The sequence below is a fragment of the Ruditapes philippinarum genome, unplaced genomic scaffold (genome assembly GCF_026571515.1).
Source record: "Ruditapes philippinarum isolate M1 unplaced genomic scaffold, ASM2657151v2 ctg6416_1_1_1_1, whole genome shotgun sequence".
NCBI classification, from domain to species: Eukaryota; Metazoa; Mollusca; class Bivalvia; order Venerida; family Veneridae; genus Ruditapes; species Ruditapes philippinarum.
In genome coordinates, this window is record NW_026853052.1 from 12,394 (window position 1) to 27,017 (window position 14,624).

The following is a 14,624-nucleotide window of genomic DNA, read 5'->3' on the forward strand; positions in this document are numbered from 1 at the left end:
GACATTAATTATAGCCTTAAATTGTAATTTCTAAACTTTTACGCCATTTAACATAATTATCATAATTATATTATAAATTATTAAGTAACTATACATAATTGAAAATATATATTGAATTTATAATTTTCATTATAGTCAAACTACCAAACAATTCTCTTTTTATGAAACGTTTTCATTTCAATTTACTAAGCTGATCAGGTAATATAACAACACAACAACACAGCATATGAATCTCAATTTTGAGCATCGGTTAAAATATATGTAAATTTCCTCTGATCACGATGTGCATTAGACTTAGTGTAATACCATATGTGAAAGAGCAAATAGGCCAATCACAGTTTTTTCCTCATCTCTTTTAACATTTATATTAAATTAAGAGGTTATTTGAACAAAATCGAAGTGTGATTTCTCTCATACTGACTTTCCTCTATATTTATCACCGCCAATCTCAGTTTTGAAATACATATTTGGTTCATCCTACGTGAACATCTACTTTCTTCCTAATGAGTGTCTATTGCTTGTATTGCCTTTCCTCTCAATCAAGTGACACTGTATAATTCATTATACATGTATTATGTACTATATTTCTTTCTAATAAAATTTGATACATAATGACGTTATTATAATTATCTATATTTTTGTGATCTGGGTGATTTATCAATAAATGATCTATGCATTGTAAAACCAGTCCGTGTTTGGTTTAATTTAATGAAAGTGTTTTATTAAAATGCTAAATTCATTCATGTATATATTTCTTTACAGCTTTGCAGGCCATCGTCGTGATATGGTATAAGTAAACTTTAATTGATGTAAAGTATGATATTAGATAAATAACGGTCGGTATCGTTTAATCTTTATTTGAAAATGAGGTTTTCCTGTTCTCTTTTCTAGTGACGTAAATAAAAACCTGAACCAACAAACAAACAAACAAAATTAATCCCTACTCATTCAATTTTATCCATTAAGAATTGTTACGCTTACTTTTTGCTTTACTACAGGGTATATAAAAAAAACTCGTATTACGCTTATGGTCACAGTTGATGAAAGATTGAAATACAGAAGTAGGTGGTTTCAAATTTCATGTACTTTACCCCTTGTTTACAAAGGACATTAATGTTTTGCCATACACACATTAATAGTATATGCCTTTTAACATAATGATCATATTTATAAGTAAAAATATTTTATTTTGTAATTTTTATTATAGTCAAACTAGCACACAATGCTCCTTTTATAAAACGTTTCAATTAATTTGAATTAATAAGCTAACCAGAATTACATAACAACAGTACGGATCAGAGCGAGAACGGGGATGGTGGAGTTATGCAATCTCCGTCAATATATTCTGTCCGATCGTGGCGCTAGTGTGTTCAAAACATTCAATCTCAATTTTGAAATACATATGTGGTTCAGCCCCGTGTACAGCTTTAATTGTCGATTGCTTGAAGTGTCTTTCCTTTGAAACAAGATGTAACGTTTTATGACACTCATTTACTTTTTACCTATATATAGCTAAATTCTGGTGAAATGTTTCTTAGGAGTACATTGTCACACATCAGCAGTACACATCTCTTTTTAAGTCATTTTTCTAACAAAAAATCTAATAATGAACTTCAAAGTATGAACTGTAAATATCTAGGGATGTACGGCACGATTGAAAATATAGCAGATTCCATTCGAGTTAACGTGTCTTTTAATATGTATAATATACAATTCACGTCTCTAGCACGAGTTTAACACGGACCCTACCGCGTGACACTTTCTCTGCCCTAAGTCTTTAACCTTAACGGGAAACTTTATACTCGACTTTACGAACATATTGTTAACAGTTTATTCTGTACATCCCTGCGGAGAGTTGGCATCAGATCTGATAATTTATCTACTGTCTGGTACTACCACAAATCTATCAATGGGAAAAACATATCCGTATAAAGATGCATTATTTGACAGGCACAATTTATCTTATTTTCCGATTCCTTGTAGACTTTCCTCGCATTGTGATGATACATTAACCGATTTTAAGGACTGTTATGTTACGATAGCGTTCGCAAATATGACATGCCTGACTATCATCTGCATATAAAACGATCATTAACTGATATTACTACAAATGCCTTCCGTGTCAAAATGTACAAAGGGGCACATGCAGCCTTGATCCACCAGAAATACTAGCCAATTCGTATCCAACATATTTACTAGAATCGCATCTTATTTTTTTGTGGAAAAGACGCCACTAAGTGTTAGGATATGAATCAATTTATACCACACACAACATTCAATTTGATTGATAGTACAAATAGAAATTGTACTTTCTATAAATATAATCAATTTATGAAAATATTTCTTAACTTGTATTACATATGTTTAATATATTAGCTGTCAAACAACTAGACCAGTTGTCTGTATCTAATTTCAATCTTTGACATTTTTCTTTCGATTAATTTAAATCATGTTTACATACAAATGTATACTACAGAAAATCTTTCTTATAGATTATAACATTAATTATTTATTTGAATTGAATCCATACTTTCCTACATATGAATAGTTCAGAACATACTTCCTATAGATTATAACATTTATTAATTAAAACCCATGCTTACAGATATATGATTATTTCAGAAATCTTCAAATATAATATAAAATTGCAATTTCGATCATTAAGTCACAATTTATCAAAGTTAAAGCGTTTTTTTGCGAGCTATAATTGAGCTTGCATTTAGTGAAAATCTCTAATCGATGTGATGATTTAAAAGTATTTGAAATTTATAAATGAAAAAGTTTTCGTGATGTGTATATTGAAAAGCATTTGAGATGTGTATATTAAAAAGTATTTGAGGTGTGTATATTGAAAAATATTTGAGCTGTGTATATTGAAAAGTATTTGAGCTGTGTATATTGAAAATTATTTTAGCTGTGTATATTGAAAAGTTTTTGAGCTGTGTATATTAAAAAGCATTTGAGATGTGTATATTGAAAAGGTTTTGAGCTGTGTATATTGAAAAGTATTTGAGATGTGTATATTGAGAAATATTTGTGTCGTATTGATGATAAAGTATTTCAGGTGTTTTGATTGGAAAGGATTTGAGTTGTTTGAATATGCAAAAGCATTTGAGTTGTGTAAATTTAAATGTATTTGAGGTGTTTTTATTGAAAAGTATCTAAGCTGTGTATATTAAAAGATACTTGTTATTGAAATATGTTGATTAAAAAGTATTTGAGGTATGTTGATTAACATGCATTTGAATTATCATTTCATGACTTGTTTCCAAAATCTTTAAGAATTATGTTATTAATGACACGTTGTTTTTTTTAAGTCGGTTGTTTTTAATGATTAAATAAGTGCACATTCTCTTTTATATTGACATATTATTTATCGCTGACATAATTTATTGCATTCTGATCATATGACACTCTGTTTTTGGGTAGTTTATTTCTTTTCAAACATTGCAGCTGTAGTCTTCTTTTAAACATTCATCATGCTAAGTATTCGAAAAGAAAAATATAACCATAACTTGATAACATTTTTTATATCGAATTATAAAACGCCTCATTTCTCATAACAATATAAATTTTTGGTAGAAAATTGACATGCTTATTTTCACTCATGCTCTATCATTTATGCCTCATTAAGTTAAAAAAGGACAATAATTGTATCAGGTGTTGAATCCTTGTTTGAAAAAAAAATGTAATGCTTTGTATAGATTTTAAACTGTAACATGTACATATATACCCACTGGTATAGATATCATTAAGTGTTTACGATATCGGTTAAAAAACGGACTTTGAAGCTCATTATTAAACTTGTTAATTTGTGTGACTAAGTACGTCAGTCAATGCTTTTGTGAAAAACACAACAACTTTAATATGATAACATAAAAGACAGAAAGAAATGTATAAACTATTGTATGAAATCCGTTCTTAATGAATAATAATCTGTATGAAACCATTTCTGTTGGTTTTTTTTATCACACACTTAAATAATATTTTCATACACTCGTTGTTTACCTTGAATAATCGAATATGGTTGAAGACAAAAATTACTATAATTGTAGTTTCATATAATGTATAAGACAGGTAGTTTCAAATTGAATGTCAGCACAGGGATGAAAACAAACGGCCAAGAAAACATATTGCATTCTGCTAAGTAACAGCGTATTACGCGACATTGATGCATTCGTAAACGGATTTAGCTCAATACAGGATTGGAGCAGTACCTCTAGACGCTTGCAGAAATCATGATCACAAAATAGACAAATATCGTTTTTTTCGCCGAATTTTACATTTTCCCTTGATTATCGTACTTGATTCGGTGTGAAAAGATGAATTAGACCTGTTAAAGTTCATTCCGTTGGGTAAAAAGACAAGATTTTAGCATTTTATCATTCAAGCGCCTTGTCCGGTATATACCGGAATACGGTATTTAGTGTGGTGCTCCAATCCCTTTTTCAGCGACAGCCTTCGTAAACTGATGAATTGCATAAAATGTTTTTTTTATACATTCCTTATATCTCTTATCTAATTTGTCTTAGAAACAATTTTAGTATTTTACAACTATGCTTCATAATCTCTGATCTAATTATTCCGTCAAATGCTTTCTCGTCTAGTAAACATATCCTTAAACTTTGGGTCTAAATGTACCAATCGCTATTAGGTGACATCTGCATATGTCTTTAAATCTTAAAAAATAGTTGAAACACATATTAACGTTTAAGTGTTGAGTCCACCTTAAACCGGTTATAAGATGCTTGAGTTATAGCCTGCATGCAGCTACAGAGATGCAGCTTCAATAAACATGCTTGATGAAACCATCCTTTCAACATTTATGATTAGCCGTGCTAGGTTTATATCGATTACTATTCTAGCTTATCGTTTAAGATATCGAAATGAATGACAATTAAAATGAATATCTTATTTAAGACATTTGAAGAATAAATGAATAATCGAATATTGAGTATGAAAATTGATACTCTATGTTAATCTATGGACCTTTTGCAAAATGTTCTGTAACATAGGTAAATTCACTCGATCATGTGCAAGATCATGGAGGACAGAAATATCTGCCAGTGAAATATTTATTGACAGTTACACAAAATGGAGAACCGACACCCGTTAAATTATGAGAATGTGTAACTACAGTGAGCTCATTTTGACTCTAAAGACATAACTTCTGTGGCTTTAAAGACGAAGCTTCTTGATCTCAACGTTCAGGAGAGAAAAGGATCGAGATTTATTGAGACGGTGACTATCATCATGACATTTGCTAAATACGGCTTCATCCATAATGATTTTATTTGCTCCGCACCCAAAGGCGCGGAGCTATTTTTGTTTAAATGTTTTTCTCTCCATGGACCCGATTTTGATCAAGCAACCCCTTCGATTTACAGCTAAAAATAAATTTGGAACCAAATATTCCGAGTTCTTGTATGTAAATTAATATATTGTTCCACTTAGGTGATTCGCAGCATGTCATATTAATGAATGAGAACGGGAACGAATTTCACGCCTCAATCGCTGAGAAGGAAGTTAAAAAGACAAAACAAAAAATAAACTTAAATTCTGTAATTTATTTCTTACATTTGTATCTTCTACAGGAAATTACTAATTATTTTGTATTGCGCGGTGGGATATGTATATATTTATTGCTGCGCAAGACTGGTTACATAAATAAAAAATAAAAGCTATACATAAATTACCTTACCATTGTGAAAATCCGAAAATCCATTTATAAAAGTAGTTTTAGTTTTGAGTCTGAAACTGTTTTAAAAAACATATTTAAAAATAAAACTAGTCGTGCAAAATGTACTGCAAAAAATTTATACTGATCAGAGACATATATTACAGAACAAACACACCTAGATGTGAACTTACGTAAGGAAAACTAATGCGTTGTCTCCCTTTGCAATATTAGTCTATTCGATTTAGCTCCCTTTATTATATCATGATATACCATTTGCCAGTTATTTTGAAAAATAAAGTCGATGAAAGTTTTTGTTTTAGAAGTTGTTGATATTTGTAGAATATGACTAGCATTATAGATGAAAATTAAATGTACATACTATGATACATTATTATCATCTTTTATTACTGATTACAGAAGTGACACAAACAGAACAATGTTGCACTACTGACATGTCACATTACAAGTCTTGTAAGTCTTGTATTGGGATTACTTTCATTTCCAGGTATGCATTAGTAAATTTTAAAGCATTTTTTATTTAATATCCTGCCCTTCTCTCCAATGGACAGTGCATTACGATAAGTATAATTATGCAAATTTAAATGATTTACAAATCATCCAGAATAATGTACAAAAGTACTTAATTTAAATAGAAAATGACCTGAACGTATGAATGATTTGGTAAGGTTTATATAATGAGCGCATTTGTTTTTTTTGTTTTGTTTTTTTTTCTCGTTTTTTTTTGGGTGGGTGGGGGGGGCGTGGGGGTGGGTTCTCAATTGATGCCTTTTAGCAAAATTTGTACTGGTAACCATGAGATTTCTATTGGGGGGGGGGGGGGGGGGTTAAGGCAATAATTCTAAACAATTTGAGTATTCAACGATTCCTCAGCAAAGGCTTCTTTTCCACTTCTTTGCATTTCTATGTGGCTTGTAACCGAAAATGAAAACATCATAAAATCGTTACAGGAGTTTTCTTTGTCATGATACTACAGTCATTTTTAATCGATTTTTTAAATGAAACAAAGAAAGACTAAATACAATCAATCATGAATTATAAGCTAATTAATGTATTGTGCTTGTTATTGATTGCGGTCAGACTACATAACCTGTCGATAGGAATGGATGTAAAAATCTAGTACAACTTTTAATAGTATTTGCACGGTGCTTCAATTCAAGATGGAGGAACGAAAGACAACAGGTACGTGTCATTTTATTATCTATGTATTTAGACAAATGTGTCAATAAATATATAAAGAAAAAAAATACAAAGATCAGTTGGAATTGCATATAAACGATAATCAAGAATATACTCAGAAATAAACTGAAAATTGTATTTGACTACCTGCTATTCTTAGCGGATTTGAGTGGAAAGCGTTGCTACGCTTTTCAATTTTGGATTACTTCTTGACAATTGCATTAATTATCTGCAAAAGCTGGTTAAGCGAATGATCTTTAAATTCGCACAAAAGTTATTGGTTAAACAAACATCAAACAGAACATTAATCACGAAAAAAACAATGTCACCCCCAGCATGTCAAACACCTAAGCAGTATAACATTCTATTCATATATTGTATATTTGGTATGATGGTCTCTTGATTGAAATTAACGTTATTGTATTTAAACATTATCAAAATAAATATGTGATTACATTTATTATCGTACTATCAATTCATTGAAAAATACAAGATTATATTATTATACTGTGTGTAATTTAAAAATTCCTTATAAAAATGTCAACTTGATAATCATTTTTGTCTATGTCGAGCGCTCTACACACATTCATCAATTTCTTCTTTACCTCAACCGAGTTTGACCCGGAAACAGAAACATTTCCAAACGGTTTGTCATAGGTGGACAAATGCTCAAAACTATCTAGGAACTGAAAAAAAAGACCTGGCCACTATCAATCATTTCACTCAGCTTATGTTTGTATTGATCTTCTGTCAAAAGTTTACCATGTAAAGATGGTATCACCATCACGCCCATCTGTATTATGTCTGTTGAAATGTTTGTTATTTTAGGTTTTATTCCACAAGAAATCATCATTGTATAGAACATGATATCAATTCCGTACAATTTCATTATCCAATCCCTGAAGACGTATCCACACATTTTTGGATTGATTTCTACAAGTTTCGGTCCGTTTGCTGTCATTATAAACTCAACATTGAATGTTCCATCCGTTAGACCTTTCGAAATATAATTGAACATGTAAGTATCGCCTGTATATGTCGATAAAAGAATTGCAGAGAATGAAATTAACATAATACTCTATCAAATGTCTGAAATAAATCTTAAACGTTGCGTCTTATCTTATGTCTACAAAAATAGCTTCAAAATATTTATATTACCTATCCCTAAGCAGCATCTAAAGGCTGCATCGATCAGCTGATTACGGTTAACTTCCGGTAGAAATGAAGGCATCCGTTTGGCAGTACCTAAAATGTATTTGTTAAAGTAATATATTCAGAACTATTTCAACATTCTCCTACAAAAAGCCTTTAGGCGATTCTTGGCGCATACTGCTAACTTAAATTTAGATCGTGTACAATCATATTCAAGGCAAGTCTATGTTTTTGCCGTGAAGATGAGTTGTATATTTCGAATTGTTTGCGTAATAAACAGTTTGTGCTTTATAAATTTTAGTGTTTTATTACTCTAAATCTTTGCTTGAAAGCATTATGTTACTATAAAATTTAATTTAATTGAGCATAACAACAGTAATTTTTGGAAACGCAAGCATGTATCATGCTTGCTTAGTTCTGATTTCTCTCACCTTTGTTTTGTTTATAACTGATTTCGATTTGACATGCAGAATCTAAAGTAAAACGATTCTTTAAATATAATAACGTTACCTATATAAATTGGCTGACGTACTATTCCATTGTCAGTTATAAAAGCCCATACAAGGGTTTTGTTATATAACATGACATCGACATTATGCTCAGTACCATTGTAAAATTCAAATGTTGTCATTGAATTGCCTCGACTTAGTCCAATCCTTGGAAAGTCCGAATCTGTGCATAGAGAGCTTGTTATTTGTTGGAATTTGTTTTTCAATTCCCCTTTGCTTTCAACCATGCACGCTCCAACACCTCCCGAACAGTTATCTAGTTTGAGTATCGCCGGAAATTTAAAACTGATAATGAAAAAATAAACACGAATAAATTGAACAAAAAGTTTTGTTGAACTGATTGTGTAACTTATAATATAAAAAAACGATGACACTTTAAAAGTTATAACATAGTCTAAGCGACAATTAAAATCTATGTGATACGCATGCTTTTCAATTAATTATTTCTTATTTTGATACACTATTTGGTTTGAAAAGTTTTTTATGTATTGTGTACTTTTACTTTACTATAGAATCTTAACAAAACAAAAACAAAATTGTAAATTTAATATTAAGTAAGGTTTATTGTTTGAGTATTGTTCATACCTTACTCAACAACAAACACATAAAAATTCCGAAGAATAAATAAGACAAATAAACGAAATACCAACACAAACCTTTTCGGTAACGCATCACAGTCCAGATCACTTCTTAGATGAACTGCATGTGAACAAAATACATCAGTATTTGACACAGCGTCAATTTCTATATTACTCATTTTCAACAAATTCTGCGTTTGTGATTTTGAGTTAGCTATTATGGCTGATTTGTAGCTCAGACCTAAATTATTATTGTTGTAAAATAATTTAATAAAATATAAAATAAAATTTTATAATAAAATCAGTAAACATGACATATGCTAATAAAGACAAACGGTTACTTAAAATACTAAAAGACCCATTATGCCTCAGATATGCTTTTATTTTTTGGTGTCCGCTTATAATTGTTATAATTGGTGTTATTCATCTAAAATGCTTTAATACCATTATATCAATGTTACAAAACTCTTATTTGTCCTTTTTAAAGAAGAAAATATTTATTCGTTTCTGAGGCAAAATGTGCCTTTAATTGAATGTCACTGCTCTCATAAAATAAAATGGTAGCTTAATCATACATTTACACACCACTTTATATATATAACATTTCTAAAACTAAATTTAATTGAAGAGCTATATACTAAACTCTGGTTCTTTGTATTGTTTTTTTGAAAACTGATAGGTACAATCGGCATATACACAACGGCAATATGCTTGTGTAGTTATCTGAAATATATTATTTTGTTAGTGGAAATTCAAACTGACATAGTACCCGGGCGTTATGCAAAACGTCACTATATAAATTGTAATTATTATGCTACCTCTCAGTTCTAATTGTTCACAGATTAACGCTGCCAATGGTGTAGAATCGTTACAGAATGACACACAACCATCAACCTTTATTTCCCGTCTGCGTAATAAACTTATAATTTCACTGACATGCACGTGGTCCATCGTATGATCAGAGAAATCATACTCCAAAAAACAATGAACAAAATCTCGTGCAATTTGAGGTATCAACTTGAAACTTCATAGGTGGATAGATCATATTGAGAAGGAGTGCATTGCACAAGAATGATAACTCAGCCCTTGTTTACTCACTATATACCCTTAGACGGGCATAATATCACTCTAAGTATACATTCAATATTTATGCTCGTGAATTTCGCGGGCAGATGCGAAGTGGGATCGAACATTTAAATGTCCTGTAATGTGTTCATAACTGACAATCTATACACAAAAGATGTTTTAATACATCTAAAAGGAGACTGATAACCAAACCCATTTATCAGTATTTACACATATCAAATTTGACCATATCATATTTTGTAACGAATTGCCGATTCTTAACTTTACATTACTTAACCATTACATTTCGTTTATCTCTATCAGCGTAATAATGAGAAATTGAGTAAAACATTTATATATTTATTGCTTTAACACTAATTTCAAATTACCAATCATAAAATACTCTTTGCGGAACAGTTTTTATTTCATATTTATACAAAGATGTCGTTTATGACAAGACTGATGCTTTATATCTTATTTATCTTTTATTCCATATCAGAAGAGAAGTAAACCACACTAGACTAACAGTCCGTCCCACATTTTTGTCTGGAGCATATCTAAAAAAGTATTTGAGGTATCAACTTGAAACTTCATAGGTGGATAGATCATATTGAGGAGGAGTGCATTGCACAAGAATGATAACTCTACCCTGTATCATTTTTCAGAAATTGCCCTTTGTTATTTTCAGTTATTGTTATTTTCAGTCATCTGTTTTCACATAGGTTTCAAATCTGTAATTACTTCAGCCATCAGTTTTCATTACCAAAAGACCTCTTAAAATGGAGATATTCTTCTCTACTACTGTGGGGTATAGATATAAGCTTCGCGTTGTGTCTTGTTTCTATCTTTTTAATATCTCAATAATATATACAAGTAAAGCGGTAGTGACGTTGGTATAAACGTTGGCGTCATCTTGATTCCCGCCGTCAATACGTCGTTGTTGTTCCCGCCTACACATAGCGTACGTCTTCCCGACATTCTCCCGGCCACGAAATGATTACGATGTAGAAATGATTTCTAATGGGTACAGTTTCACAATAGGTCTCGAAGTGACAAGTCCATTACTCGTGCGTAAAATATTGCTGCTCGTGTGAGGCCATCATTACCTTAAATTTACTGCTGGATTACGCCTAGTTTCCACTGCGTTCTTGGTGATTCATCATAAATCTGTACAACGTCGCCAACCTGAACTGTCTGAGTGTTGTTTCCTGTTGTTTCGTGGTACTGACGTAGTGACGTAAGATATTTGTGACTCCATCGTAAACGATAATGACTGATAAGTTGTGCCTGCATTCTTGCCCTTTTTGTTACGTCAGACATTGTAACATTCTGTGGTTCTGGTGTATTGCCATCATATGGAAGGGATGTTATACGACGTCCATAAAGCAGATGCGCCGGTGTTAATGGGTCCGGGTCTCCTATATCGGAAGTGACGTAAGTAAGCAGTCTGTCGTTCATTATACCCTCAATCTCTGTTACTATTGTCTGGAGGCTCTCGTAACTAATAAATGAACGACCTAAAACTTTCTTGATGGTGGATTTTGTTAGTCCAATAAGTCGCTCCCACCAACCGCCAAACCATGGTGCTCGCTTAGGTATGAATCTCAATTCAGTACCATGGCTGTGTAGAGCGTCATTAACTGCCGTTGATCTCATGAGTTGTTGAATGGTATTTGCTGCTGCATTGAATGTTGTTGCGTTGTCTGATATCATTATATGGGGTAGGGATTTTCGACTTGTAAATCTTCTAAACGCTTGGATGAAAGTTTCTTCTGATAAATCTGGTACCAGCTCGAGATGGACAGCTCTTGTTGAAGCGCACGTAAATAGACAAAATATAAGCCTTATGCTCAATTCTAGAATTGCTTCGTACATACAGTGCTCCCGAGAAATCAACCCCGGTGACTGTAAATGGAGATGTATCTTGTACTCTAATTTTTGGTAGGGGTGGTGGATCTGGTGCTGTATATGGTTGCCAGTTACCATTCGACATTGAACGCATTTCCGGAGAAGGCTTTGTATATACTGACGGATAGAGGGTATCCAGTATCTCTGTCGTAAATGTGTGATCAATGCACTTGTGCCTGCGTGAAGTTGGTTCTCATGTGCGTCTAAAACTACTAACCGTGTGAAAGGATGTTTTGCGGGAAGTAAGTATGGAAATCTGGTGAATTCTATTACTGGTGCATTGTGGATTCTCCCGCCACATCGTAGAAATCCATCTTCATCCAAGGAAAGTCGTAAATGTTTCACTAGAGTAAGTCGTTTACCATTTGATTTCAGATTATTTATCTCAGCCTGATACTTCAAGAACTGGGTGTTATGTAGCCACAGTCGTTCAGCCTCTTGTAACTCTTGAACGGTTAAAGGTTCGAGTCTTGACATTCTTCTGGCTCTGTTTCTTGTGCGACAATTATGGATAAAACGTTTCACATAGGCAGTTACTCTGAGTAGCTTCTTATAGCGACTGAATTTCTCAACATCAATGAGTTGGTGAATTTCTTGAGAGGGCTGTGTAAGGTTCGAACACCTTTCATGGTTTAAATCATCTTCTTCATTTTCGGTTGTTGTGAACAAAATGGCATTGTCATTTGCTTGCCAGCTAGGCCAACTATTAATGTCAGGAAGCCATTTTGGGCCATTATTCCATAATCTGCTTTTCTGGTATTCCTTGGCTGACAAACCTCTTGTTAATAGATCGGCTGGATTCTGGTCTGTTGGACAATACCTCCACTTCCGGTTCTCTGTAATTTCGTGAATTTCCGTGACCCTGTTTTGTATAAATGTCTTCAACTTCCGATTAGTCGCTAACCAATGAAGAACTATTTGGCTGTCAGACCATATGTAGACTGAATGTGCTGGTATAGACTTTAACACGTGTTTTGTAAGACGGGCTCCAATAACCGCAGCCATAAGTTCGAGTTTCGGTAGTGTCAATTGCTTAAGTGGTGAAACACGAGTTTTCGACATGACCAATGTAGACTGTTTGCCTTTGACGATGTATGCCACTGATCCATAGGCTTGTAGACTTGCATCGCAAAATACATGAAGGGAAATTGTATCATCTGCTAGTTCTGTCTGGTTCCCTACATTACCGGAAGTGATTTTTATGTCTGCTTTATCAAAGTAGTATCTTTGAAATTTGTTCGTAATTGTACCATTGATATCTTCTGCTATATTCTGCCACTGTGTCTGTATGGCTTCCGGAAGTGGTGCGTCCCATTCGTATTTTTCTTTCCATATGTCTTGTAGTAGGAGCTTAGCTCTTATCGTTAATGGGCTGAAGAATCCAAGAGGATCATACAATTTCGCCGTTTCTTGGAGTATGGTACGTTTTGTCATCGGATTGAGCCTATTTATAGATCTCTGGTTCAAAAATATCTGGTCATTAATAGCATCCCATCTCATGCCTAGAATCTTCGTAATTTCGTCTGAATCATGTATGTTGTCTGCTTTCAAATTGGAAAGCGCGCGCAAATGAAAAATGTTTGAATTCCATGAACGCAATTTAAAACCAGCAGACGACATTAGGTCTCTTGTATTGTGGCCATTTTTAATAATCGTTTTCTACATATAACTCTTTCTTCAGTATTTGATTTACCCATTTGATGTTGTTGAAATCGTGGTGTTTCATAACTGTAGCTTGTAGGATAAACAGTGAACATGTAGCTCCAAAGAGTATAGATTTGAACCTGTAAGTTACCAAGTTACTATCTGGATTGGTACTGTCACTTAACCACAGGAACCGGGTGATGTCACGATCTCTTTCGTCAAGTTGCACGTGCAGGAATGCCTTCTCAATGTCTGTCGAGACAGCAAATCTGTGTAAGCGAAATCTCGTAAGTATATTGGTTAAGTCATTTAATTCCGGGGTGTTGATTCTAAACAATCGTTCAGACTAGGGGAATCTTTATTTTGGCGGCAACTACAGTCATATACTATTCGGATTGGGGTGGTGGCTGAATCTTTTTTTCACACCGTGATGTGGGATGTAGTGAACTCTTTTTATCTATATTGTCGTCTGTAACTCTCTCGATAAAAGCCTCGATTTTCTTGTTCTGAAATAATTTGGCCATACTTCTGTAACATGTTCGTATCTTGTCGTAGGCGTCGGATTGTATTTTCCGTTCTTTTAAGAACAATGTTATAATTGTCAGGTAACACCGGATGGTCACGTTTCCATGGTAACTGTGCTGAATAACGTCCGTCTTTGAATTCAATGCATTTTTCCTGATATGTTGCCATGTAGTCGGAGGTAGTTTCATCTTCTTTTTCAGGCTGAATACCTAGAGACTCTAACTTTCCAGAAACGTTCTAGGTCATGTGTATCTGGCTTAGATATTAATACATTTTAATATGCAGTCTGTAGCGGTATCAGTAGAAGAAACCGGAAAAGGACCGGAAAGCAAGTATCCTATCTTGGACTGGACAGCTGTGGGACCA

The 14,624-nt window shown here is 33.1% G+C and overlaps 1 protein-coding gene across 1 annotated transcript; it reads right to left on the reverse strand.

The window, feature by feature from the left end:
* Positions 1–11,294: 11,294 nt before the first annotated feature.
* On the reverse strand, positions 11,295–13,589 carry LOC132732552 (uncharacterized). Its single transcript, XM_060719035.1, has one exon. It carries the CDS (start codon positions 13,587–13,589, stop codon positions 11,295–11,297), a length of 2,295 nt encoding a protein of 764 aa, XP_060575018.1.
* Between the last annotated feature and the right edge of the window lie 1,035 nt (positions 13,590–14,624).

Bases quoted from the DNA above. Each gene is read 5' to 3' on its own strand.
- LOC132732552 (XM_060719035.1), bottom strand. From the start codon at position 13,589: ATGAGATGGGATGCTATTAATGACCAGATATTTTTGAACCAGAGATCT.